Source organism: Giraffa tippelskirchi, chromosome 5, assembly GCF_054371585.1.
Source record: "Giraffa tippelskirchi isolate mGirTip1 chromosome 5, T2T-mGirTip1v1.2.pri, whole genome shotgun sequence".
Lineage (NCBI taxonomy): Eukaryota > Metazoa > Chordata > Mammalia > Artiodactyla > Giraffidae > Giraffa > Giraffa tippelskirchi.
Window position 1 is genome coordinate 121,396,959 of NC_137279.1, and position 26,719 is coordinate 121,423,677.

A 26,719-nucleotide genomic window follows, 5' to 3' on the forward strand; every position below is an offset into this window, starting at 1 on the left:
ATCTTTTGTAAAACTTAACTAAATTCTTACATTCTGAAATTTTCACTACAGAAGAAAGAGAAATTTAGAAATTTTGTGACTTTAGGTCCATGGAAACTTGAGTGCACATCATAGCTCCATAATTTCTAGTCACATGGTCTCTCTAAACCATTTTGTCCGTAAAAGGGAAAAAAAGGTACTAGCTTTGTAAAGTTGATGACTAAACTAGAGCTGTATGCATCAACATGAATTCATATAAAGACTGACACTGAGAGAAAAAAGCAAGTTAAAGAAAGATAAGTATAGTATCATCTTTAAAACATATAAAAAGATAATTTTGTTTCTGAAAAAATACACATAATAGTAATATATAGAGAAAAACATAGAAATCATATATTTATGTATAGTAATAAAAACAATTGAAAATGCATGGGAGTAATAGATACCAAATTCAGGATAGAGTTATCTTTCAAGAGGAAGAAGGGAGATGTATATAGACGGCAGTGATATCCATATATTTGCTTTCTTAAGCTGAGCACACTGGTACTGTTAGTCTTAATCAACTTTTTATTGATGTTTTCATTTAAAAAATAGAATTTACCAAACAGTAAATTCTATGACTGAGATAACATGTGTAAAGCATCAGGCACAAAAAAGAGGATTTAACAAATATATCTATTATTCTGAACTTTGGGTTTTCCCAAGAAAATCTCGACTACTAGATAAAAGGAAAACATGTTTACTCACAGAAAGAAAAAAAAAAGCTTCTGCCAGGTGGGTTCTCTAAACCCTGGAGCTTGGTAATTTTGGAAGATATGTTTTCTTTGAATAGATGAACTTTCTATGAGAGCTTTTCATTTATCTGGAGGTTATTTAGCTTTATTGTTCTCTCAAATTTGCTATGGACTTCTACGACTAAATAAAGCCCAAGCATAATGTAAACACTCCTTGATGTGAAATATCTCCTTTACCAATGTGAGTGTTGTAGTAGGTTACATTGTGGACATTTTGAAAAACTTTGCCTTCCTCTTCAGCTCAGCAATTTGTTAAAGCTTACTCACCTTGATTTGAGTATGAACCTCTTTACTACAATCCCTCCTGCTGTGTTGAACATGCCTGCCCTTGAGTGGCTTGATATGGGAAGCAACAGACTTGAACAACTTCCTGAAACTATAGAAAGGTAAAATAACTTTTTTTTTTTTTATTTACTACCAAGAGACGTGTTGAAGCCATCTATGACAAATAAGAAACAACAAACAAAACAAAGGAGACCCCAGAGATAATCATTCACAATAGATCTGTTTAGTGCTACTTCGGATTCCATCTCTGGTCTGGGGAACTAAAATCCCACAAGCCATGTGGTACAGACAAAAAAAAAAGGAGGGGGCATGAGGTTTGGGACAGAAAAACGGACTTTCTGACATCAACAAATTGACAAGAATATGCCACAATAACAACATTGCTCACTGCTTGCTCTGTGCAGTTTAAAAACTGATTGAGGAAACTGAGGTAGAGATGTTAGTGAATTGCTGAAGATCACAGTAAGTGTGACAGCTACGATTTGAACCCAGGCACCCACACCGTCCAGTGGCTCAGCTGTAAAGAATCCGCTTGCAAAACAAGTGATGTGGGGTTTGATCTCTGGGTATGGAAGATCCCCTGGAGAAGGAAATGGCAACCGACCCCAGTATTCTTGCCTGGGCAGTCCCATGGACAGAGGACCCTGGTGGGCTATAGTCCTCTGGGGTCTCAAAAGCATCAGATATGACTTAGTGACTAAACAACACCTGCACCCTGGCCTGAGTCCACGCTGTTAAACAATATGCATACTTGCCTTGCTCTAAATGGGCATATTAATAATTTCTGAGTTTGCTTTTAAGATTCTAATTCAGATTAGATAACATTTTAGCAGTTCTTCTGCAAGAAATCCTATGAAATAGTGAAGAATTGTAGAATACCTTGATTTCATTTCTACTACTACCTGAGAGTTGTACTGTAGATGGAGATTAGCTCCCTGATCCAGTTTGCCTAAAATCAGGTAATGTAAAGTCAGTTAACTCAGGTAGACTGGTAAAACGAGATATTATATAGTATGACATTAAAATTCTTTTAAGTTAATAAGAACCAGGGTTTTCATATTATATGTGATTAATCACATAAACCTCTTTTAATTCTTCAGAATGCAAAATCTACATACATTATGGCTGCAACGGAATGAAATAACATGTTTGCCAGAAACAATCAGCAGTATGAAAAATCTGAGTACTCTTGTTCTCAGCAACAATAAACTGCAAGATATTCCAGTGTGTATGGAAGAGATGACCAATCTAAGGTAAACTGTAGACACAGAACTCACATGTTCCTTTCTGGCTGCAGAACAAAGTAATATGAAGAAATTGTTATGAATAGATTTGAGTTCTCATTCACATAAATAAATACATTTAAAAATCTCTTCCAACTTTGAAGTGCTATAATTTATAAATAGGATTCATATAGTACTGGCCTACATTACTCAAGAATCCTTGAAACTAAAACAGTAGTGGGATTTATCAGCTTTAAGAAATGCCCTGTGTCGGTGACATCTTCCTGAAAATCATCTTTATAACTGCTAACAAAATTTATCCATGATATATACACCAAAACCGTAAGAACAGTGATTATTTTCCTTCTAAATAACTACAAATGGACACAGGCAATGTTAGAGTAAATATAACTTTTTACTAAGTTAATTACTAACAGATCTTCCTCAGGTATCTTCCAAAACTTAACTTCCTGACAGTGAGTATAAGACATTATAATTCATAACAAATCCCACAACTTTCAACAGAATCATTCATTTATTTAGCGACTATTGAGCCCTGTACTCGGTGGTGAAGATACAATGAAAGATAAGACATACTTTTAAAAATATGCAGAAAATTTAAGTTCATAGCATTAATTGTACTTTTGAGGTGAATTGGGATTGCTCTTTCAAGTTAAATTATACCACATTAAACATATGCTATGGACTAATAATTGCTTTTAAAAGCTTGAAAAATAAGTTGTCTACAGCTAATATTTTTTTCTTCTAGGAAAGAAACTTAAAAGATTCTTGGGATATATCACATCTCACCAAGATGTTCAGTTATTGAAACCAGTTAAAAAAGAGTAATTTAGTATATTATCATTTGATCTTTCCCCAGGAAAATAAATGTATACTTCTATGGCACCTATAAAAATACTGTTTTTTGATGAACTGCTAGGTTTGTCAACTTCCGAGACAACCCACTGAAACTGGAAGTAACACTTCCTCCCAGTGAAAACATAGATGAGGAAGAGGAAAGGGAATTATTCGGCCTTCAGTTTATGCACATATATATACAGGAGTCACGGAGAGCAGGTATGAGATTTGCATATAACACAGGTTAAAAATTCTTTTTAGTAATGTGTGTGTATATATATATATATGTGAATTCCTTTATAGACTTTTCATTCCATCTCACCTTTTCTGTCAAATCCTAGTCTTAGTCAATACTGTTGAAGGAAAAAAAAAGTGAAATTCAAATGTGTTCACAATTCTGATAAAGCCTTGGAGAGAAAGGTTGTAAAAATATTAGAAGTCTTCCAAGTAGAGTCAGGAAATAAATTTCTTTAGTCAACAACTTGAAGTACTGACCAAGAGAATGAAAATGTAATTATTAAAGGTTCACTGCCTCATCCTATCAGTTACTCATTAAACACTACCTTCAGTTACTCATTAAACACTACCTTCCCTACTGTTTCCTCTTTTTCTGCAATAATCCACAAATAGAAAAAGAAAAACGACTAGGAAAAAGAAAAAACATTTTGCTACTGTGCCTAGGAGTGAAACGTTATCAAGAGAACATAGGTTTTAGCCAATAGTTAAAATGTGAGTTTTTGATGTGTAGATTTCGATCACTGCTAATTTAGAATTAAAACCTTTTTGTTGCTTTTTTTAACTACAGAAGGAATGACTTAACCCAAGGGGAAGAGGACAAAGGGCGTAATTACCTGTTAATAAAAAATAAGCAATAGGATAGTAATAGAAAACATCATTTTGTAACTCACTAAAATGTGAAGAATTTTTGAGTTAAAAGACAGAATTTAGTTACATCTTCAGTTATTTTAAGAGCAGGTATAATCTGAGCAAATGGTAAAGAGTATTTTCAGCTGGAAAAAATATTTTTACCAACATCCAAGGGAGGTCATTAGCTCTGTTGTAGCAAGGTTGCAGAAACAGTAACATGGAGGACAGATTGGAGGAAGATATGCAAAAAAACTGTAATAGTTTGGGGCCTAGGTTTGGATAGCAGAGTATAATTATATAAAAGACAGGGAGGAGACAGAGAATTGATGACTGAATGGAGATGAGAAAAAGGAGGAGTCCAGGATGAATCTGGTTTTGGCTGGAACAACTAGATGACTGGTGATGCTGAGATGGGGAAATGAAGTATAGAAGCTGGTTTGGTGGTAGAAGTGGAACATGAACTTCGGTTTCAACACAGTATATGTGATGTACCTGTGGGACATGCAGGAAGAGGTAGTTGTGTAGGTCAATCTAAAGTTTAAGGAGTTTACTGAACCTGCAAATTTTGCCGGTCAAGAAATATCTATTTACATCCCACATATTCACTGTCTCATGTTATCTTAAGGGAAATAAACAAGGTTGGGGAAAACAATAATCTCTACCTACAGCTGGCATGTTGATCTACAGCAAGTACTCTATGGCTTATCTTCCCATGGAGTACCTGGTATTACTGTTAGAAACATTCATTAAGCTAAATGGTCCACAGGACTTCATCACTATAATTCTTTTGTGCGTATGTGTTTTATGAAATATAACAGAGATAATGTCTGTTGTAGAATATCTTTTTATTTCCAGGCATAAATTGTTGAATGAAGTAAAAAAGACTGTATGACACAAATTAGCATTGCCTAACTCAGCAAAATTGGGGTTAATTATTACAATGTATTATTATTTTCCTTTATGGTCTCAATTTGCAGGCATGAGTAGCTAATTTAAAAAATAATACAAGTACTTTCTTTTAATATTTGACATAGAACTTACAACAAGAGAAAAAAGATTACAACTTAAACAGAGATAATAAAACCAAGTCTGTTATTAAAAATATTTTTATGAATTAGTACTATTAAAAAGTAGTATTTATTAAGTACTTACTCTGTACTTAGAACTGTTGTAAGCATTTTAATATGTTATCTCACTTAATGCTCATATGACAACCCTGTGAAGTATTATTATCCGCATCATCCCCATTTCAAGAGGGGAATTGAGGCACAAAGAGATCAAGTAGTAGGGATTTGAACCTAGGCAGTCTCATGAGTTATATAAGAATTAAGTAGTAAGGTCAGAAACTAAAAATGTGCTAGACTTCTAATTTATAATTAATGTACTCACAGACCTACAAATACTATTTAAGAATATCATTATAGTATCTCAATTAGTAATTCTGGATCTTTATCTTGGCAAATGTACGATGATTAAGACAATTTTTACAAATAAAGCAGAAACAAACCAAGGATGAGATGAGGAAAAGACTAACAGTCCTACCATATGTTTGGTTTAATGTTTACTTGTGCATAGAAACTGCTTATGAGCTGAGGCTCAAAAGTGAGGTTTTTGGTATCACTAATTTCCACTTTATTCCAAATTATCTTCCCAAACAGGAGAGAATACACTTGTAATTGTCCTTATATATGTAAAAATGACCCATTAAAAGATACTGATGCCTAATTAACTTCAGAAGTTATTTACAAATTTCAATTTAATTTGTGAATTAGGCTTATAAGTATCCTTTTGGAAGTTTTAACTAGATAATTATCCAATTAAAAAAATGAAGTGAAATAGTTCTTTTCCTTGAAAACACCTCTTTAGTTTTAGTGTCTGTCATGGATAAATTTTGATAATATACAAATACAGGTACGGCTCTTGAAATCTGAAGATAAATTCATTAATTGACTGAGAACATTTCTGTATCTATTTGCAATAGAAACAAATAATCACAATTAATTATTCTTTCCAGATCTGCCTGGACAAAAAATCCACACATAAGCCAAATTCTCAGATTGGTCCTTGATATAAACTGATAATTGATCATTACATCTTGAACTTGAAAAATAAAAAGTACTAAATAAAACCAAAGGAAAATAAGTTTCTAAAATTAATGCAAATAGAAAGTGAATGTACTAGTCACATGTTGGCATGTTATGTGTTTCAGGTAACCAAGTCAACTGCTCGACTACTTCCCCGAACTCCATAGATGCTGATGGATAGTATAATTCAAGATGCCCTGATGAAGAGGACTGCTTTGGGAATTTGGTGAATTCTCTAATGTTTGGATTTCTAAAGTAAAAAACAAAGCCATTACCTAAGCTCAGTGAGGCCACAACATTTTTAAAATTCATATTATCTGCTATTTAAATGATATTCCCATGAATATAAAACTACAATTAAAAAAAATTTTTTTTGGTGGAAGACAGATGTTCAAAATTTCTTTCCTATTAAGCACTTGTTTCTGGTGATGAAGAATGATTTGGTAAAGCAGTTAACAATACATTTTCCAAAGACACCAGAGGGTCTATATAGTACTGTAAAGCAGGACTGAAGCCTTTCTGCTGTAAATACTTGATTCGGCCTTGGTCAATCAGCAATTTACAAAGATGCCCTATTTTCTTCTTTTCTTCAACAGTAAGAAACCTAAATTGAATAAACACACATAACACATTATTAAAATTCTGTAAAACCTTATAAAAACTATTTTCGCTATTCCTATGTATTGACAAACTGCTAAATAACCCACAGTAAGTTCTCGGTGCTATGTTCCATGCTTCAAAGGTATGTTTTATTAATGTCATAATAAAAGTGTGTGTACTTTAACTTATTCTAAAATTAGACGGTAAAATATATTTTCATGAATGAATTTTTGGCAATATTCATCTAAAAATGAAGTATAGCAATAATAAAGTATTTCTGCCTTAGTGTTGTGCTCTTAAAAGTAGTCACTCACCCAGGCAAACTCTCAGGGCTGTCATCAGTGATTCTGTATCCTCCATCATCATGCTCTTCACTGCCATCATTCTGTTTATCTTTTCCTTTCGTGGAAATATTTGAAGCTTCCAAAGACGTTTTTCGCATCCCACAAGTCGCCCAACTACTCATTCGCTGGAAATAGTGGAAATCCACTGCTCCAAGGCCCAGAGCCCTGAAATACTCTTTGCCCACATAATGTCTCCAATCACACCTGTGGTGACAACAGAGTGCAATAACAATGCCAGCCACAGGGGTCCACTTCTCTGGGATATTTTTTTCATTTCCTTCCTTGGCCAAAGTGTTAATTTCTTTTTCTGTTTTATCATTCTTTATGCGTTTGGCTAAAGGTTCTTCATTCCTTTCCTCACAACTGGCAGCATAGGTTTCAACCAAACATCGTAATGCAAGATCTGCAAACACAATTATGTGGCCCCCCAAACCACATCATCTTTAAAAATAAGTAATTTTTACATTTATTAGGCAGTATGGTTTTTAAAAGCCCAACAACAAAAACCTATTTAGCTTTATACTTGCGCTAACATCAACTTTGTTCATATTTGCTCTTTTCTCATTATTGAATAATCTTCTCTAATGATTTCTTCTGCATAAAGTCAATTCCCCCCACCCCCCAAAAACTATGTGAAGCTTAAGATTTAAAATTTGCAAAACTTTTATAGTCCAACTACTCAAACTGGCTCTCATTTTTCTTACCCTTGTTGAGGAAATGACTTGCAAAGAAAAAATCTGTTTTTTTCTACATATATATATTCCAGGGAAGTTTTGAGCTTAAAGAACCCAAAGAAAGAAAGAAGAAAGGCATCAGCTAAGCATCTGCTGAAGCTGACGTTCAGGGTCAGTCTTGAAATGTAAGATGTTCACATAAAATAGTGAAGAGTTAAGAAGAGGGTCAGAATGTGGAAAGAAGGCCTCACTGGAGGCTCAAAGTTTAACCTGCCAGAGTTACACAACAAAGCTGAACCCTGTACTACTTGATTTCAAAGTCCATGTTCTGTCTACTTTATCATGCTACATCTGATGGATCCAAGTTTAAGACAACACATCTTAACATTTCTTTTTTTGTTTCCCCTAGAATTTTGATAATCAATCATCTTCTAGTGGGAGAGGTTTCCAAGTCCTTCCTAAGCAATTCTTCTAAAAAAATGAGTAGCTTCACGAAAAGAACCATAATAGCTTCTGTAAATGACTGATTTCCTTTTTGGATGAAATGTAACCCAAAGAACTTTAAGGTCCCTTCCCCCCTTTTTTAAGGTCGCTCAGTGTGTCCGACTCTTTGTGACCCCATGGACTATAGCCTATCAGGCTCCTCCATCCATGGGATTTTCCAGGCAAAAGTACTGGAATGGGTTGCCATGTCCATCTCCAGGGATCTTCCCGACCCAGGAATTGAACCTGGGTCTCCTGCATTGCAGACAGACGCTTTACCATCTGAGCCACTAGGGAAGCCCTTATGATACAGCATTTACACATAAAACTCTTAATTCATCCTGCAAAGTGGCCAAAATGAGCAACTAAATAGGAAAGCTCTAAAACTAGATATAATACAGGGCGAGTGCTACTACGAAGATTAATGAGTTACAAACCAGGGATTAAAACTACTGAAAAGAGATTCTTTCATGCTAAAACTTAATGTGTTCATCTCAACATTATTAGTATGTTTACATACCTGTTGCCACACCACACAGATGCTTTCCAATTCCTACCACAGGTAGTTTTTCTTTGCTTAGCAAAGGAATCTTGTCTGAAATGAAATAAGAACTAAGTTAGTTCTCTTGTGAGATAAGGCGTTAAGTGGGCTTCCAAAGAGAACTAACTAGAATCTTTGAATTTTAGGGCTGAAAGAGGCACAAACAAAAAAATTCTCACTTTATAGCTTAGAAATAAGGGGCTCAAAGATGTAGTGACTTGGTAAGTAACACAGATGACTACTGATATGGAGAGAATTAGTTACAAAGTTTTTTGTTTTCTTTTTCTTCCCACCTCATCCCCAGCAGGTCCTTTACTTCTAATTTAAAGTTTCTTGATTTTTTAGGCCAGTGCTATTCCATACTGACTCAGGACTTTACCCTGTTGAAGCCTTATTTTGCTAAACATTATTACCCATTGATAAAAGGACTCAAAAATTTCCCTACTAGGTTTATTTTGCATAACTAATATGTATGACAAATACATATGAATAATACAACCAACATTTTACGTTACACAACATTATATACTCAATATTATCATCAAACTAAAATATAGCTTTTATTGTATCTTGAATAAGATATAATCTTATATAAGAATAAGACATTATTTTAGCTTTTCACACTGTTCTGAATAAAATAGTCATAAGAGTAGTATAAAAGTTAAAAAAAAAAAAGACATCTACAAGGTAATGTAGCAAAATGCAGAACATCAGTTATGGCTTCCGTTCCCAACACCCCCATTCCCCCACCATCCAATTCATTTTCCTTTTTCTAAGTTTCTGAAATGAAAAGTATGTTTCCCCCTACAAATTCAGCTATAGCACCCAGCACAGTTATTTGTCCAATGGAGGTCCTTAGTAAATATTTCAAATTTTCTGTTGCTTGCTTTCAGATGGTATCACATGCTAGAAGAAATTGGTAACAAGTGGAACAGTTTGCCCATGTAAAGTGATTCAAGAAACTTATCTATCAGAGTGAAGAGAAAGGTTGTCTAAGCAAGCTCTTATGGAAATGGGGGCATCAGGAATTTTGGAAGAAGAGCTGAGACAGTTATCTTATGAATAACAGTGCACTGGCAGAAAGTCTATCTAAGAAGTAGTCAGATCCACATCTCATAGCCACTTGATGATTACCTCTTTACCAACTGGTGGAAAACTAGATAATTCTCTGAAGCAATTAAGACAGGTCACTGTACTGAAGGACGGTAAGAAGTGGAAAGTTGTGTGTGTGTGTTAGTCACTCAGTCATGTCTGACTCTGTGACCCCGTGGATTGCAGGTTGACAGGCTCATCTGTCCACAAATTCTCCAGGCAAGAATACTAGAGTGGGTTGCCATTCCCTTCTCCAGGGGATCTTCCCAACCCAGGGATCGAACCTGGGCCTCCCGCATTGCAGGCAGATTCTCTACTGTCAGAGCCATGAGGGAAGCCTGCAGTGGAAAGCAGATGTGTGGTAAAATAGCAGGATTAAGTGAGTATGCATATGGATGAAGCTCTTACTCCTCCCTGGGTCCCACAACATTAGTAACTAGACTCTCACCCTCTAGACAGGTGATCAAAAAGTGTTATTTGGGGAACCCGACCAACCCAAGAGGAAAGATCATGTTTTAGACAAGTTACTTCAAACTGGAGCTTGACGTCAACAATTCCACTTGAAGACTCAAGAGTTCGTAGTCCCCCGATCCTCACTATGAACAAACCATCAAAAAGCACAGATGTTTGAGCAGAGCTTCTAAGTTGAAAAAGAGACCAAAACAAATGGAAAAGAGCAACTGAGTGAAAATAGAATATAAAGGGAGAATATTTCTTAAAAAAAAAGTATTGTTAATATCCTCACAAAGTTATTGCAATTATGGAAAAAAAACAGTTAAAATAACAAAGATAAATTCAGAGAAAAAGACCTTAGAAATTAAAACTATGACAGAAGAAATTAAGTTGAAGAAATTTGCGAAAGTGTTAAAAAAAAAAGACAAAAGGTACAGAACAGAGAAGTCAAGTCAAGAAAAGTAGAGAACTATTCCAGGAGGTCTAATAACTAAATCATAAAAGTTCTCCCATTAAAGGAGAAAAGAAAAAATGAAGCAGAGAAAATTAAGGAAGAAAGAACGCAAAGAAATTACCCAGAAGGCAAGGAAATTTCCCAGAAAGCTGAGAATACGGGAATCTCTAAATCAGGATTTCTCACCCTTGGCATTATTAACTTTTGGCTCCAATAATTCATTGTTGTGGAGAACTGTACTGTACCTTATAGGATATTTAGCAGGGTTCTGGTCTGTATCCATCTAGCCAGCAACATATCTACTCTTATGGCAACAAAAAAGTATCTCAGACATTGTCAATTCTCCCTGAGGGCCAAAACTGTCTTTAGTTGAGAACCACTGCTATAAACAGAAGTGCACACTAAGTGCTTAACACAATAGATAAAAATATGACTACAACAAGACACATCACTGTGAAAATTTAAAACTCTGAGGACAAAGAAAAGAGCCTATAAATTTCTAGAAAGAAAACAGTAGTTGACATACAAGGGATCAGGACTCAGAACAGCACTTAACTTCTGAACAACAATACTAATGGAGTAATAGTTTCAAAGTTCTTAGAAATAGAAAGTGAAAGTCAAAGTCACTCAGTCCTGTCCAACTCTTTGTGAACCCATGGACTATACAGTCCATGGAATTCTCCAGGCCAGAATACTGGAGTAGGTAACCTTTCCCTTCTCCAGGGGATGTTCCCAACCCAGGGATCAAACCCAGGTTTCTTGCATTGCAGGCAGATTCTTTATCAGATGAGCCACAAGGGAAGCCCCAGAAATAGAAAAGACCCAGCCAAATCAAGTGTAAGGGTAAAGTTAAAGATATTTTCAGACAATGCAAGGTATCAAATATCTCTCTAATGCAAGTGTTTCTCAGGAAGCTACAGAGGAGGTCTTTGCCCAAGAAGAGTAAATCAATAGAGGAAGACATGGGATAAGATGTAGAGAAATAGGGAATTCCCTGGAGGTCCAGTGGTTAGGACTCTGCACTTTCACTGCTGAAGGTTTGATCCCTGGTTGGGGAACTAAGATCCCAAAAGCCGTCTATGATGGCCAAAAGAGAAAAAAAAATGTGGAAAAATAAATTTCAACCTACAAGAGTGAAGGGAATCCCCAGGATGAGAATGAAGAGTTTTAAGGTTGATAATTGTGCCCCAGGAACAGAAAAGAGCATGCCCAGTCTAGACTGGAACAGGTCTGAAGGATCCAGGAGAGAATTTTTCACGAAGATGGCAACTAACAGAATACTTGATAAATGTATTAAAACAATTTAAGATGATTAAAGTGCAATTTTTAAAGTTATACCTTTTTAAAAAAATTAAAGTATAGTCGATTTACAATGATGTGTTAATTTCTACTGTACAGCAAAGTGATCAGTTATATAAACATATATAAATATACTCTTCTTCATATTCTTTTCCAATATGGTTTGTTAGGGGACATTGAATATAGTTCCCTGTGCTATACATAGGACCTTAAATACATTTTTAAAAGACCAAGTAAAAAAAAATTATAAATTATCTACTAACTCAATGAACAAATATTATTTACTATATGGGCCAATTGTGGGTTGCATTACAGGGCTGAATTAAAATTAGCAGAAGAGACTGTTGGCATATGTGTGTATTATTTTCATTCTAAATAATATGAAAAATTAAAAAAGGTACAAAAAGGGCATTAAAAAGTATGATTCATGGGTATGTCTGTGTGTATGAAATAAGTTCCATAGAGATGGGTTATTTTCTTTGGTACAATTTAAAATTGTGGGAGTATCTTTCACAAATTAGTTAGGCAGAGAACTAGCTCATTTCCTTAATAGTTTTGGTAAAGTCACGCTAACAATGGGCAGAAGGCTAGTGTATAGCATGAACAAACTCAGTAATTAAACAGCACAAATAAGCAAGATAAGGGCATATTATTAAAATTTTTAAAATATTCTCTAGTATGACATTTCATGTCTAGCTGATACTGAAAAACAATTTCTTAAGAGTGTCAACCCTCATCCCATTTATATGTATCTAAATGTTAGATATAAAACTCTATATTAAAAATGGATTAATCTTTTGTTTTTCCTGAAGCACTGTTCTGCCTGATTGGATTTCTAAGCAGCCCTCAAGAGTTTGAAAGTTCTATGATTTACGGAAGAGCAACTGAAAGTTATGCAACTTACTCAAACACAAGTGTTGAATATCAATTTGAAGTCTTTCAAACACTGAATTTTTCTTTCTGTGTTTGCCATCTACCTGTACAAATAGAACATTATTATAACAATGGGTTTCATGTAAGGGAAAAAAAGCTTTATGAAAATAAAAAGATTTCTGTTTTCAAAAGTCAGAGCTAATAATTTTTCATTTTATCTTTTAGTATTTAACAAGTAGAATGGTTAATTGTATATTCTGTGACAGAAAATAACAAGTCCATGGGATTCTCCAGGCCAGAATACTGTAGTGGGTAGCCTTTCCCTTCTCCAAGGGATCTTCCCAACCTAGGGATCGAACCCAGGACTCCTGCGTTGCAGGTGGATTCTTTACCAACAGAGCCACCAGGGAAGCCCAAGAATACTGGAGTGGGTAGCCTATCCCTTCTCCAGCGGATCTTCCCAACCCAGAAACTGAACTGGGGTCTCCTGCATTGCAGGTGAATTCTTTACCAGCTGAGCTACCAGGGAAGCCCTCACATTTTTGCAAGCCTTGAACATTTTATAAATTATAATGTACACATTATTTCCTTTAATTCTAAAAATCCCCAATTCATTGATGAAGGCATTAATGTTCACAGATGTTAACTGACTTACCTAAGATTATCTGCCAGTTCCTTTATCTTTGTCAGGCCCTAATACACTATTTGTGGCTTGCTTCTCTTCTTACTCTCCCTGAAAGATCACAACCATTCTCATCTATCTCCATATATCTATGATTGATAAATCTACATTGTGGCCCAGACCGTTATGATGAGCACACACAAATCAAACAGAAAGTTCAACTTCAACAGCAAACTCATCCAAAACTGAACTCATTATTTCTCACTCTGAACTGTTCTTCCCCTTCATCCTGCCACATTCCCCATCTGAGGGAAGAACACCACTTAGTCACTGAAGGCACAAAAGGTCACCAGAAGTAACTCCTCCCTCTTACTTAATAAAGTCTCATGGCTCCCACTATCACTACATTCCTCACATTCTTTCCCTCCTCTCTGTCTTACTGCAACATCCTTAGCTCTGGCCCATTTCTTACCTGGATCATAGGATAGTATCTTATTATTAATCTCCCTAGTTTAAGTTTCACACTCTTCTGATATAGCTTTAATGGTACTGCTAGGATGAACTTTTAAAACACTATTTACTTCACCAATCCTTAAATACTCCTTAAGTCTCTTCTTTGCTGCCTCCTCCTCCTCAGGAAACCTAGACTGAGGCTGGTGTTCTATCTTCTGGTAGAACTCTTACATCATCTGGTACTTATCACTTAGCGTACTAAACCAATATACCTATAAAACTGTCCCATTAGATGTAAGCTTCTTGAAGACAAGAATTAAATCTTGTTTCCATTGTATCCCCAGCATGTAACAGGATAAAGTCAAACTCCTTCCACAGCATAAAATATGACCTCTTCCAGAGTCTCTCCCACCTCTCCCATCTCACTGTTGAACTCTACTTCACACCATGTACTTCCATCACACAGAAATGTTTCTGTGTTTCCCTGTCCTTTCAGGCATTTGGTTACACTGTTCTTGCTTCCTAGAATGCTTCTCAAACCCTGTATCTAGCAAATAATCACTTTTCAAGACACACCTCAAACATCACTTTTTCTATGTAGCCATCTATCATCCCTTCCCTGTAGTAAAACTTGTCACTCCCTCCTTTGAACCCACCCTGTATTCTGTGCAGCATACTTTTTTTTTCATATTTTAACACTTTTTAAAAAATAATCATTTATCTATTTGTCTCTTTAATCCCATGGACAGAGAAGCCTAGTAGGCTACAGTCCATGGGGTCGCAAAGAGTCGGACACGACTGGGCGACTTCACTTCACTTCACTTCTAAATATAAGCGGGCTTCTCTTCTGGCTCAGCTGGTAAAGAATCTGCCTGCAATGCAGGAGACCTGGGTTTGATTCCTGGGTTGGAAAGATCCCCTGGAGAAGGGAAAGGCTACTCACTCCAGTATTCTGGCTTAGAGAATTCCATGGACTGTATAGTCCATGGGGTCGCAAAGAGTCAGACACGACTGAGCGACTTTCACTTTCACTCTAAACGTAAGTAATAGAACACAGGGACTCTTGTCTTATTTGACTTTATCTACTGAATATCTGTCATGGTTCTAGTGGTATGCTCAATAAATGTTTACTGAACAAACAGTAAGTTTCAGAGGTAGGTAAGGACTCAAGGCTTTTAACTCCTAGTTTTTAACTCCTAGCTTGAGCTTGGCTCTTTCCACGTATATTCTTGTCTTTGTTATTATTTTAAGAACTCAGATCAATGAACTATCAAAATTTATATTAAAAAACTTACCTTTAGTTTAAGTCACCAATATAATTAGAATAAAAAACTACAATCAAATAAACACAAAAAACTCATTTTCTTTTAGAGGCTTTTTTTTTTTAAGTGCAAACAAAATCTGGCTACAAATATACCACAATGGTTTCACTTACCTTGAATCTTGTGGTCACCTTTTCTACTAGGATGAAGTGAACTTTTTCAGCATCTTTTAAGGCAATATCAACCCAATGAGATAATTTTCCCTTTCCTGCTCCAAATTCAACAAAGCATCTTCTTGGACCAAGTAACTTTAAATTTTCAATGTTACCTAAAATAGAAGCCTGCAAACTTCACGAGATTATTTTATAAACTAGAGCAAAAACATTTGGCTCAAATGGAAAAACAGCAAGACAATTTCTGTATAGGGCACCATGTTCACAATGATAATTTTTGTTTGGCTTTAAAGTTTTTCTCCTGCTTTTAAATACTTAATATGCAGTACTCAGAACCCTATCCATGCCAAGGACTTTCTATATATGTTTGGACAACATTGTTTGAAACAGAGATTCTGTACTGTGAAAGATAATCAAAACAAAATTTCATTAATACTATATTTAGAAAAAACAGAATGTTAGCTTCTGACAAATGAGCAAAAAGACCATTTTTAGTAGTTACTATGGCTTAAACATACCTGCTGTTTCAGATGTTTGGTTGCAGAATCACCATTTTTAGGGTCAGTAAGGGCATCATGCAATGCTGGATGGGACATAATTTGATCTTTAAGTGTGCAGTTCAAACCTGTGCCAAAAAAAAGCACACAAGCCTAAACAACCAAGTGTGAAACTGTGGGGTTCTAAGCAATGGTAGTAATATCTCTTAAACCACAGAGGAATTTCCCTTCTCTAGGGGATCTTCCCAATCCAGGGATCAAACCTGGGTCTCCTGCATTGCAGGCAGACTCTTGATCATCTGAGCCACCAGGGAAGTTCAACTCATATACCACCTGATTATTCTAATAAAATTTAACTTGCAAATTTAGGCAGACTTACCTTCACTTGCTTTTCTCAATTTCTTAATTAAGTTTTCCAGTTGCTCTTCAGAGAGAGACGAAATTGGAACCTATATACAAAAATGGGATGTGAGCTGGTGTGGGAACTGATAACATTGATTCTATAAGAAAATACATTCTACGTCAAAATAGTTAATTTATTTCAAAAATTGGAACAAAAATTGTAAGCTAATTTGCAGTGTGGAGATGCTCATGAACACCTCATAAAATTAAAAGGTCAAGTACTTACTAATTGATCCAGTATTTCCGTTTCATCTTTTAAGCCTGCGTTAATATCTTGAATAAAGAAGTCCTTAACAAAAACAAAATGATAACAAAAGTTATTAATGTGAAGAGTTCACAAAAATTAAGGTGAAAAACTGATTCATCCCTTCTAATACTCTGCACCTGCCACCTTCTCTTTCTTCCATTCATTTATTCATGAAAAAATTATTCATAAATAATTACTGAATGACTAGTCTGGTCCTTAACTTGCTTTAGCTGCTGAGGATTCACCAGAGTGAACAGAACAGACAAAAACCTCTGTGTTCCTGGATCTTACAGTCTAGTGAGGTGGCTATCTGAATAAACATTTATAGTCTGAAGAAATTCATTAGTAATTTCTATTAACATTTTTACCTATCTCTAGCATAGACTGAGGATGTTAGTTTTGCTAATTGTTAAAGCAAAAACAAAGGCCCAACTACAAATGGCTGTTTATCAGATAGGTAGCATGACCACAAACAGATATGAAAAAATATTACAATGGTTTAGTGTGATTTCTTCCATTTTAAAATACTAATTAAAACAGAATATAGAAATGTCCTGTGATACTATGTTGTGTAAATTAACATAGTGAGATATTTCTAGCCCATTTTCAGAGACAGAAAGATTCTAAGTAAGGATCTAGTTCAATATGTTCAATAATGAAAATGTTCTATATCTGCCCTAGCCAACATGGTAGCTACAGCCTTGAAATATGGCTAGTGTGACAGAGGAACTGGACTTTCATTTTGCTTAATTTTAATTAACTCAAATTTAAATAGTTACACATGGCTAGTGGCTACATATTAGACCATGTAGATATAAATGAATGAAATAGTGTAATTTTTTACAAATTCTCTTTTGAAAGTGAAAACAACTCCTGAGACATTATGCACAGTAATGGGCTTTAGTTATACAAATGGCAGAAAAGTAATGTGTGGATTGTGGGTTGCTACTTTTACTTATATGGGTAATAGAAACTAGTGATTAAGTGGAACAGGTTAGAAAGTGTGTATTATAACGTTTTGTTGTATGACTGACAAAACTATAACAGAAAATTATTAATAGCTACAACTATTAGTAAAGCAAAACCTGGGTTTCATGTTATACATAGTGTACTAGACAAAAACTGTTCTGCATTTCTTTTCTCTATCTTGTCATCCCACTGCTTTTCTCCCTTTCCTTTTCACTGTGTCCCCAGCATGCAATGAAATCTGTGCAATAGTATTCCATTTTTTTTTTTGGCCCAGTGCCACTCAGCCTGTGGGATCTAAGTTCCCCAACCAGGGACTGAACTTGGTTCTTCGGCAGTGAAATCATGGAGTCCCAATCACTGGATCACCAGGAAATTCACAGGGGTATTCCAGTTTTAATAAATTCACTTTTTCTCTCAAACTGTTCCCAGAACACATATTCAACCTGCTTGCTTTAAATAAAGCCTAACAGTTAGGTAAGGAAGAGAACCTCCATGCCTGTGAAAGTGAAAATGTTAGTTGCTCAGGTGTGCCCGACTCTTTGCAACCCCATGGAATGTAGCCCGCCAGGCTCTGTCCATGGAATTCTCCAGGAGAGAATGCTGGAGTGGGTAGCCATTCCCTTCTTCAGGTGGTCTTCCCAATCCAGGGACTGGATCCGGGTTCCCTTGTGGCTCAGATGGTAAAGAATCTGCCTGTAATGCAGGAGACCCAGGTTCAATCCCTGGGTTGGGAAGATCCCCTGGAGAAGGAAATGGAAACTCACTCAAGTAGGCTTGCCTGGAGAATTCCATGGACAGAGGAGCCTGATGGCTAAATGTAGTCCATGGGGTTGCAAAGAGTCAGACACTACTGAGTGACTAACACTAACACTCCTGTATTGCAGGCAGGTTCTAAAGAACCTGTCTGAGCCACCAAGGAAGCCAGATAATCTCCATGCATACTTGAAAGTAAAGGCAACATTCTTTTTACTAAGAGGCTAACTAGGATAGTCATCACTTTTCTACTACACATCTTAATGTAAAAATTTTTTCTTTTTAAATTTATGCCATCTGGCCTACTGGTTCTCAATTAGGAGGCATTTGGAAATGTATCGGGATAATTTGTTGTCAAAATGACAGTGGTGCTGTGACCTCCCTGGTAGTCTAGTGGTTGAGAATCTGTCTGCCAATGCAGGAGACAGATTTGATTCCTGATCCAGGAAGATTATTATCCAGGTGCAGTTATGCGCCATAACTACTGGACCTGTGCTCTAGAGCCTAGGAGCAGCAACTACTGAGCCTATGTGCCACAACTACTGAAGCCTGCGCACCCTAAAGCCCATGCTCTGCAACAAGAGAAGCCACCGCAATGAGAAGATGGCATACTGCAACTGGAGAGTAGACCCTACTCTCCACAATTAGAAAAACCTCTACACAGCAACGAAGACCCAGCATAGCCAAAAAAAAATAAATAAATGAATAGAATTATATATTTAAAAAACGGACTTAGTTCAAGTAAGTCTTTCTTGATCCCTTAGATTTAATTTTAATGCAAGTATGTGCTCTTATCACATGTACACTTACTTCTTTCATTGAACTTAAAAGTTCACTGAAGACTGGGATCATATTTTATTGAAATAAACTTGTATGATAATGTGCTAAGTTGCTTCAGTTGTGTCTGACTCTTTTTTACCCTATGGACTGGGGCCACCAGGCTCCTCTGTCCACGGGATTCTCCAGGCAAGAATGCTGGAGTGGGCTGCCATGCCCTCTTCCAGGGTATCTTCCCGACACAGGGAATGAACCTGTGTCTCTTATGTCTCCTGCACTGGCAGGTGGTTTCTTTACCACTAGCGCTGGCACTAAGTAAGTACTTTTGAATAGATAAACTGTGGAATTACTCTCTGAATACTCTTTTTGTTGCAAAAACATCTGTTACCTGAATTAGGATTCTAAGTGGATTCACAGTCTAATGTCCTATATACACTCAGGTGTATTTACCGTATTTCAGTCTCCTGAAGCAAGAGCTTTGTTAAAAGCTCATATTTGTTTGTAATCTACTAAGTATATATAAATATTACATAGCACCTATTTCACAATTCGATTTTACTGACCAAACACTTACAGGTTTCGGCTTCTCTCTTGAGTTACACTTTTTCAAATGCTTTGCTAGTTGATCTTCATATACTGTGCTAAATTTAAAGAGAAAATTATTTAAAATAAGACTGTGATAATCACTGTTTCTAGCACAGAAAACCCTTCTCCGACCCATACTTACTGTTTTGGATCTAAAGGACACAGAATTCTTTTCCGAGCATTTTCTTCCTAAAAACAACAACCAAAAAAGAACATATTTATTCTAACAATATATCAAGTTTATTGCTTACAGATACTAGATACAACTTCAGTATAATCATAAGCTTATGCTATCCCAAAACAAGATTAAGGAAACCTTAAAGGCACATTAACAAAACACTCCCAAAATCAGATCGAGTTTAAAACACAAATCTCTAGTGTAATGAGATATCACCTCATACCTGTCAGAATGGCTATCATTAAAAAGAACATAAATAACAAATACTGACAGTCATGTGGAAAAAAGGGAATCCTCATTCACTGTTGGTAGGAATGTAAATTGGTACAGTCACTGTGGAAAACAGTAAGGAGGGTTCTCAAAAAACGAAAAACACAACTACTATATGACCCAGCAATTCCACTTCTGGGTACATATCCATAAAAAACACTAATTCAAAAAGATATGTGTAAACCCAATGTTCACAGTAGCATTATTTATAATTGCCAAGATATAGAAGCAATGTAAGTATCCATCAACAGATGAATGGATTAAGATGATGTGGTACACACACACACACACACACACATACACACACACACACACCCTATGGAATACTATTCAGCCTTTAAAAAGACTGGAATTCTGCCATTTGCAACAAAATGGATAGACTTGGAGGATATGGTCAGAGAAATAAGTCAGACAGGGAAAGACAAATACTGTATGATATCACTTATATGTGGACTCTAAAAAAACAATGCTCCTAGTGAAAATAAGAAAAAAAAGCAACAGACTCACAAATATATAGAACACACTAGTGGTTACCAGTGAAGAGAGGAAAGGGGAGAGGAGCATTATGGGGGCAGAGGATTAAGAGGTACAAACTATTATGTATAAAATAAACTACAGAGATATATTGTACAACACATGGGATATAGCCAATATTTTATAGCCACTGTAAATGGAGTATAACCTTTAAAATTGTGAATCACTGTATTGTACATTTGTACCCTGGTGGCTCAGACAGTAAAAGTGTCTGGCTACATTGTGGGACACCCAGGTTCGATCCTTGTGTCAGGAAGTTCCTCTGGAGAAGGAAATGGCAACCCACTCCAGTACTCTTGCCTGGAAAATCCCATAGACAGAGGGTCCTGGTAGGTTACAGTCCATGGGGTTGCAAAGAGTCAGACACAACTGAGCGACTAAACTTTCACTTTCACATCATCTATACTTCAATTAAAAAAAAACCTCTCATGTAGCTGGTTTATGTATATATGAGCAAATACTGCTTTGGATAACATCAGTCTATAGCTTCAAACAGGTTATACAGAAAGCCTACATATGTAATTTTGAATCTATGACAGCACTGACTATATATACACTATTATTCTAGGGACCACTAAGGAAAAAAATGCTGCCAGTTTAAATAATGATATATTGTTGATATTAAGAAATATTCTGATTTTAGAGGTGTTAAAATGTGGAGGGGGGGGAGTGTATCTCAGACACAACAAAAGACAGATCTTCCTCAACTTATGATGAAATTACATCCTGATAAACCCATTGTAAGTTGACATATTCTCAGTCAAAAATGCATTTAATACACCTAACCTACCAAGCATTATAGTATAACCTAGTCTATCTCAAATGTGATCAGAACACTTAACAAAAGTCTACAGTTGGGCAAAATCATCTAAAAGCCTATTTCATAATAAAGTGGTGAATATCTTATGTATTTCACTGTACTGAAAGTGAAAAACAGATGGTTGTGTGGGTACAGAATGACAGCATATTAGTTGTTTACCCTTGTGATAGTGTGGCTGACTTGGAGCCCTAACTCCCTGACACTGCCCAGTACTGCATTATCACTAGCCCCAGAAAAGATGAAAAATTCAAAATTCAAAGTATGCTCTTTACTGAATGCCCACTGCTTTTGCAGTATCATAAAGCCAAAGAATCATAAGTTGAACCACAGTCAGTTGGGGACGTCTATATGGTCTTTTGACCACTTAGTATGTGATCATACTCTACTGGCTTTGCAGCTTTTGGTACAGAATAACATCCTATTCGTTTCTAAGTTACACTGATTTAACTACAAGTACTCAGAAAAAATAAAGGAGTTAATAGTGTTGGCAAGTCCATATAGTGTAACAGTTAAAACCAAAGGTCAGTCAGTCTGTTTAGATTCCTAATTTTTCTATCAGTTTCTAACTATCAGCTCCTAACTCTATGATCTGAAGTCTTACTGCCTCATCTGAAAGATAAGAAAAATGTTATCTTACTTCTCAAGGGTTGTAAAAATTGAGCTAATAGGTTTCAAAAGAAATGTTAGCACAGTGCTGTTCCTACAGTAAATGCTGTGTTCATTACTAGTATTAACAATTTCTTTTTCAGTTTATTTCAGTTCTGTTCTGCCTCCCAGTGTATCCACAAAACTATGTTCACTGAATTTCATGAACAAGTTAAGAGACTTTTCAGTATCTTGAAGATATAGCACCTATTCTTCCCTCTTTGCTGGCTTTAAAGCCTAAACTCCATGAAGGAGAAGATTCTATGTTAACTTCCCAAAGTCTAATGATAAGTAGGGGAAGAAAGTACTTTTAGAATTTGTTATTTGTTAGAAACAAGGCTTCTCAACCTTGGCACCACTGATATTTGGGGCTGGATAAATTCTTTTTTGTGGGGGCTGTCCTGCCCACTGTAGGATGTTTAGCAGCATCTCTGGCCTCTAGCCACTAGATGCAAAAAACAGTCTTCAGCTGTGATGACCAAAATGTCTTCAAACATTGTCTGGGGAGGTTAAATCATCCCTATATTAGAAACACTGGGTAAAAATAAGTACAAGTTGTCTCAGCCATATATGACATTTAAGAAAAAAGAGATGGAAACAATATACTCAATCATAACAAAAATTAAAGATTCAGTGAAAGTGTTAGTTGCTCAGTGTGTCCTACTCTTTGCAACCTCATAGGCTGTGTAACCCACCAAGCTCCTCTGTCCATGGAATTTTTCAGGCAAGAATACTGGAGTGGGTGGCCATGCCTTTCTCCAAGGGAACTTTCCAACCCATGGATTGAACCTGGGTCTCCCCAGGTTGCATTGCAGGCAAACTCGTTACTGTCTCAGCCACCGGGCAAGCCCAGGATACCCCAAATTGAAAACCAAACCATAGTCATTGAAAGTGTTTCCACTTGGTGCTTTTCCGTCTTTTTTCAAGAGATTAATAACATGATGTCATTCCTCTCCAGGAATATGGATCACCCTGTAAGGATCTAGTCATACTCTACTACTGTTTCCATCTGCTGTCATCTTCTGGACGTCAGGTTAAGGTGAAATACCAGGCCTTATAACAGGGAGAACAAAATCCTCCTGCAATCATAAAATCCATTTTTCAATCAGGGGATGTTTGCTGGTCCTCTCAAAATACAACAGAAAGTGTACTTCAAAGAGTTCCTGTAAGTCACAGGTCACAGTCACAGGTCAAAATAGAAATAAGCTTGTTTCAGTACACTTCATTCCAGGCAAGTATCAGTTAAATCAAAATATGAATTAGAGCTATAGCTATGAGGGATCAGTAGCAGATGAACAGGTTCTACGGTGGTATCTGTACTGGATATGGCCTAGGAGGATAAACCATCTAACAAACAAAAATTATGTAAATAATACTGGATATTCAGAAGGCATGAAATCAAATGCTTTTCTCTATGGTTTAATCTTCCTAAAACCTATGAAACATGCTTTTTTTTCTATAAGCATTATGCTAATCTTGTTTTTTTAAATGCCCTGTCATATATACCCTAAAAAAATACATTGAAAAATATATGAAGTAAAAAGAAAAATATATGCTGCTTGACAATACAAAATCATATGTACAATCGACCAAAACTGTACACTTTCTGTTCTCAATTTTAAAAGAATTCATTCTTACGTGTTTTTTAAATCTTTCCTTCCCCTTTTCAGCAAAGTAGTTACTAGTTGCTTTCAAAAGACTGTATGTCTAAATAAAAAATTTTTAGAAGTTTCTCTCAACCGCACTCACAAGACGTGATTATCGTTCACAAAACAATGAAAACACAATTAGTGAAACCTTGGATTCTTTCTTTGATCACTCTTCTTTCTAAACCACCATTTCCCATCAGGAAAGCGGAAAGTGAGCCGAGCGCAAGAAGCGGTAGTCTGCAGTAAAACTAAAATCTAGCATTACCATGAGTTGGCATCAAGATAAACGGGTCACTGCTGGCGGTTTACTTAACAAAAGAAAACACTGCACTTGACTACGGCTCATCATCTCTCCCTAGGGAGGTCAGTACTGCGTTTATCGCAGGAAAAGCTGCAAAATCCAGGGGACTGAAGCAGAAATCTGTCAGAGGGGAGGTGCCGGACCAGGAAACTTATTTCCGACCCTCGAGAGGGTAAGGCGATACCAGACCTCCGAGGCTCCAGCGTGTTCACCACAGAACCTTTTTCCTGCTGCCACCACCATCCTGCAGAACCGCTTCTTCTTTTCCACAAAATAACCGCATCGCCCCTCTTCCGGAAAGGCAGTTCCATGCGGCGTTAGCGCAGAGGCCGCCATAATTCAGAGCTCACTCCGGGTGGCAAGCATTGATCGGCTGAAAAGACGAAAAGTTCTCAGGTTCACTCCGGTCCCCTTCCCGTAACAAATATGGCTGCCTCAGGTCCCGCCACGCAGGATGATGCGATGCTCGGAACTTTACCAACACAGCTTCGTAAAACCGGAAGAAGTTGATGGTGGCCGGCGAGGTCCAAACCTCCTTCGTATTCCCTCTGTTTCTCTTTCCCCGCCTCCTCCGCGGAAGCAGAGCGGCAAACTCAAACTTCACAGGACCCGGAAGTCTCTCACGCTAATACCGCGGGCCGGGTCTGTTGTGTTGTATTTTTCCGCACACCGGCCAGGCAGCGGTTCAGCATGAGCCAGATTTTGTTCCAGCAACTCGTCCCGTTGCAGGTGAAATGCAGAGATTGCGAGGAGAGGTGAGGTTCGTTTTACCCCGTGCCCGTGGGTGGCGGTTGGGGTCGGGCCAAGGGGAAAGATGGCGGCTCCGGCCAGTGCGCAGCGGCCTGCGGCAGGGTGTCCAGCCGGAGTTTCCGGAGAGAGACCTAGCTGGGACCTGGCTTTCTCTCACAAAGTAAGTTCTCCGTCGCTGAGAAGGGAAGTGTGTGAGGAATGGGACGCTGACCTGCATCAAATTAATTTAAAGAAAAACTTATCTCTGAACGTTATCGTGGACATTATAGCCCTTTGCTCTTTGACAGATAAGAACTCTGGCTCAGAAAATTAATTTACTCCAGGGCTTACGAGTTCAACGCAGGGCGGGCACTAGAACTCAGGCCTTGGTTCCCAGCCATTTTCCCACTCTTTTTTGAGTTATATTGGAAGTAAACTAAGCTTCGATTTAATCAACTATATGGTATGTTGCTGCTTTTTCACATTTGTTACTAGAAATAAGATAAATTACGTTTAATAGACTAAAGACGATTGGGGAAAACCGTGGATTCATTTACCCATTAAACAAATATTGCATATTTGCAAAACACCTGCTGGGCACTGGGGATGCAATGGTCAGGAAAAAGTCCTTGCGTTCGTGGAGCTCACATTCTAGTGGGGTAGGAAATAGTCTCACAGATAAATGCAAAATTACAACTTGGACAAATGAAGTGGTGCTGTTGAGGCTTAAGTAGAGAGATCTTGGCGAGACGTCAGGAGACTTCAATTTTGTCTCAGTTCCACCCGAGTGGCAGCTGTCTTATTTGTAAAACTGATTTTTCTCATTTGTAAACTGATATAACATGCCTACCTACGTGGTTGTTTGTTAGGAGGATCAGGTGTGGAAATGTGACTAAAAATGAAGATACTGATATATTGAGCTACCAATAACGTGAAACTGGTGTATAGTTCAGAATTAGGTTCAAAATCAATTGGCAGGCCAGGCAAGGAGATGGTACCAAGACCAGCAGCTGTTAAGTGGAGATCTATAGGTTAGTTGGTGGTTCTTTTGTGCTGCCCAGTATGGGAGCAACTATAGTTGACGTTTGAAGTGGATCTAAAGTGAACTAAGGTACATAAGAGTCAAATGCACACTAGAATGAAGACTTACTATGAGAAAAAAAGGAATGTAAAACATTTCAATTTTTATATTGATTATGTGTTAAGATGACAATATTTTGATATGTAGTGTTAATTAAATATATAACAAATTTATCTGTTTCTTTTATGTTTTTTAATGTGACTTCTAGAAAATTAAAAATTACATATGTGCCTTATACTTGTGGCTCCATTGTATCTCTATTGGATAGCCCTGTTCTAGAATGATATAGAAAGAAAAGGGGGGGGGGATAATTTCTCATTCCAGTATTGAAGCTCCTTAGCCCATTGCCTTTTTTTGTAAACAAAGTTTTATTAAATTCAGCCATTCTCATTTGTTGCTTTTGTGGTGTAGGGGGAGAAATGAATAAATGTGACAGAGACCTTATGGCTGGCAAAGCCGAAAATATACCATCTGACCCTTTGCAGATAAAGTTTGCCAGCCTCTTATGGGAAAAATAGTCCAGACTCTAGTTAAATAGTCAAGGCCAGTTCAGCTCAACAAATATTTATGAAAGCCTGCTGTGTACCAGACACTGTCCTAGGTGCTGAGAATATAAAGCTCTTCTTACCACCTTCCTCCAATGACAGCAACAGCAACAAAACTATTTTCTTTCTAGCCTTCAAGGAACTTACTTTAATAGTGGAAACAAAAAGTTCTTCCATTTAGAGGTAGTATAGCACAGGTTAGGAGTTCAGGCTCTGATAAACAACAAGGTCCTACCTGTATAGCACAGGGGACTATATTTAATATCCTGTGATAAACCATAATGGAAAAAAAATGTGCAAAAGAAAATGTATGTATGACTGAGT

At 36.8% G+C, this 26,719-nt stretch overlaps 3 protein-coding genes across 22 annotated transcripts in view; 2 read left to right on the forward strand and 1 right to left on the reverse strand.

Moving 5' to 3' along the window:
• LRRC39 (leucine rich repeat containing 39) overlaps positions 1–13,098 on the forward strand; it is a 27,420-nt gene extending 14,322 nt beyond the window's left edge. For 2 of the 6 annotated variants that reach the window (XM_081493238.1, XM_081493240.1), the window contains exons 6-10: positions 1,014–1,159; positions 2,159–2,311; positions 3,222–3,358; positions 6,216–6,316; positions 12,843–13,098. In XM_081493238.1, the coding sequence (XP_081349364.1) occupies positions 1,014–1,159; positions 2,159–2,311; positions 3,222–3,358; positions 6,216–6,271 (492 nt within the window). In that variant the 3' untranslated portion in view covers positions 6,272–6,316; positions 12,843–13,098. Of the gene's footprint in view, positions 1–1,013; positions 1,160–2,158; positions 2,312–3,161; positions 3,359–6,215; positions 6,477–12,842 lie in introns of those variants that run through there. The other 4 variants (XM_081493236.1, XM_081493239.1, XR_014054677.1 and 1 more) reach the window with 3 other exon arrangements.
• On the reverse strand, positions 4,835–24,468 carry TRMT13 (tRNA methyltransferase 13). Of its 10 annotated transcripts, none has more exons than XR_014054675.1 (11): positions 24,230–24,468; positions 19,786–19,832; positions 19,633–19,699; positions 16,539–16,601; positions 16,290–16,359; positions 15,932–16,038; positions 15,414–15,581; positions 12,935–13,007; positions 8,712–8,786; positions 7,005–7,238; positions 4,835–6,694 (listed from the first exon to the last, which is right to left on the reverse strand). XR_014054675.1 is itself a non-coding variant. In XM_081493229.1 (11 exons), the coding sequence occupies exons 1-11, from the start codon at positions 24,321–24,323 to the stop codon at positions 6,499–6,501; spliced, it is 1,362 nt and encodes a 453-aa protein (XP_081349355.1). In that variant the 5' UTR covers positions 24,324–24,468; the 3' UTR covers positions 4,835–6,498. The 10 variants fall into 10 exon arrangements, 9 of the variants coding, with proteins under 9 accessions (XP_081349355.1, XP_081349354.1, XP_081349353.1 ...); XM_081493229.1 differs by having other exon boundaries at positions 7,005–7,437; positions 24,261–24,468; XM_081493228.1 differs by having other exon boundaries at positions 7,005–7,437; positions 15,932–15,996.
• A 153-nt stretch (positions 24,469–24,621) lies between these two features.
• Positions 24,622–26,719, forward strand: part of SASS6 (SAS-6 centriolar assembly protein) — a 41,796-nt gene continuing 39,698 nt past the window's right edge. For 3 of the 6 annotated variants that reach the window (XM_081493216.1, XM_081493219.1, XM_081493218.1), the window contains exon 1: positions 24,622–24,795. In XM_081493216.1, the coding sequence (XP_081349342.1) occupies positions 24,731–24,795 (65 nt within the window). In that variant the 5' untranslated portion in view covers positions 24,622–24,730. Of the gene's footprint in view, positions 24,951–26,719 lie in introns of all 6 variants that reach the window. The other 3 variants (XM_081493217.1, XM_081493220.1, XM_081493215.1) reach the window with 2 other exon arrangements.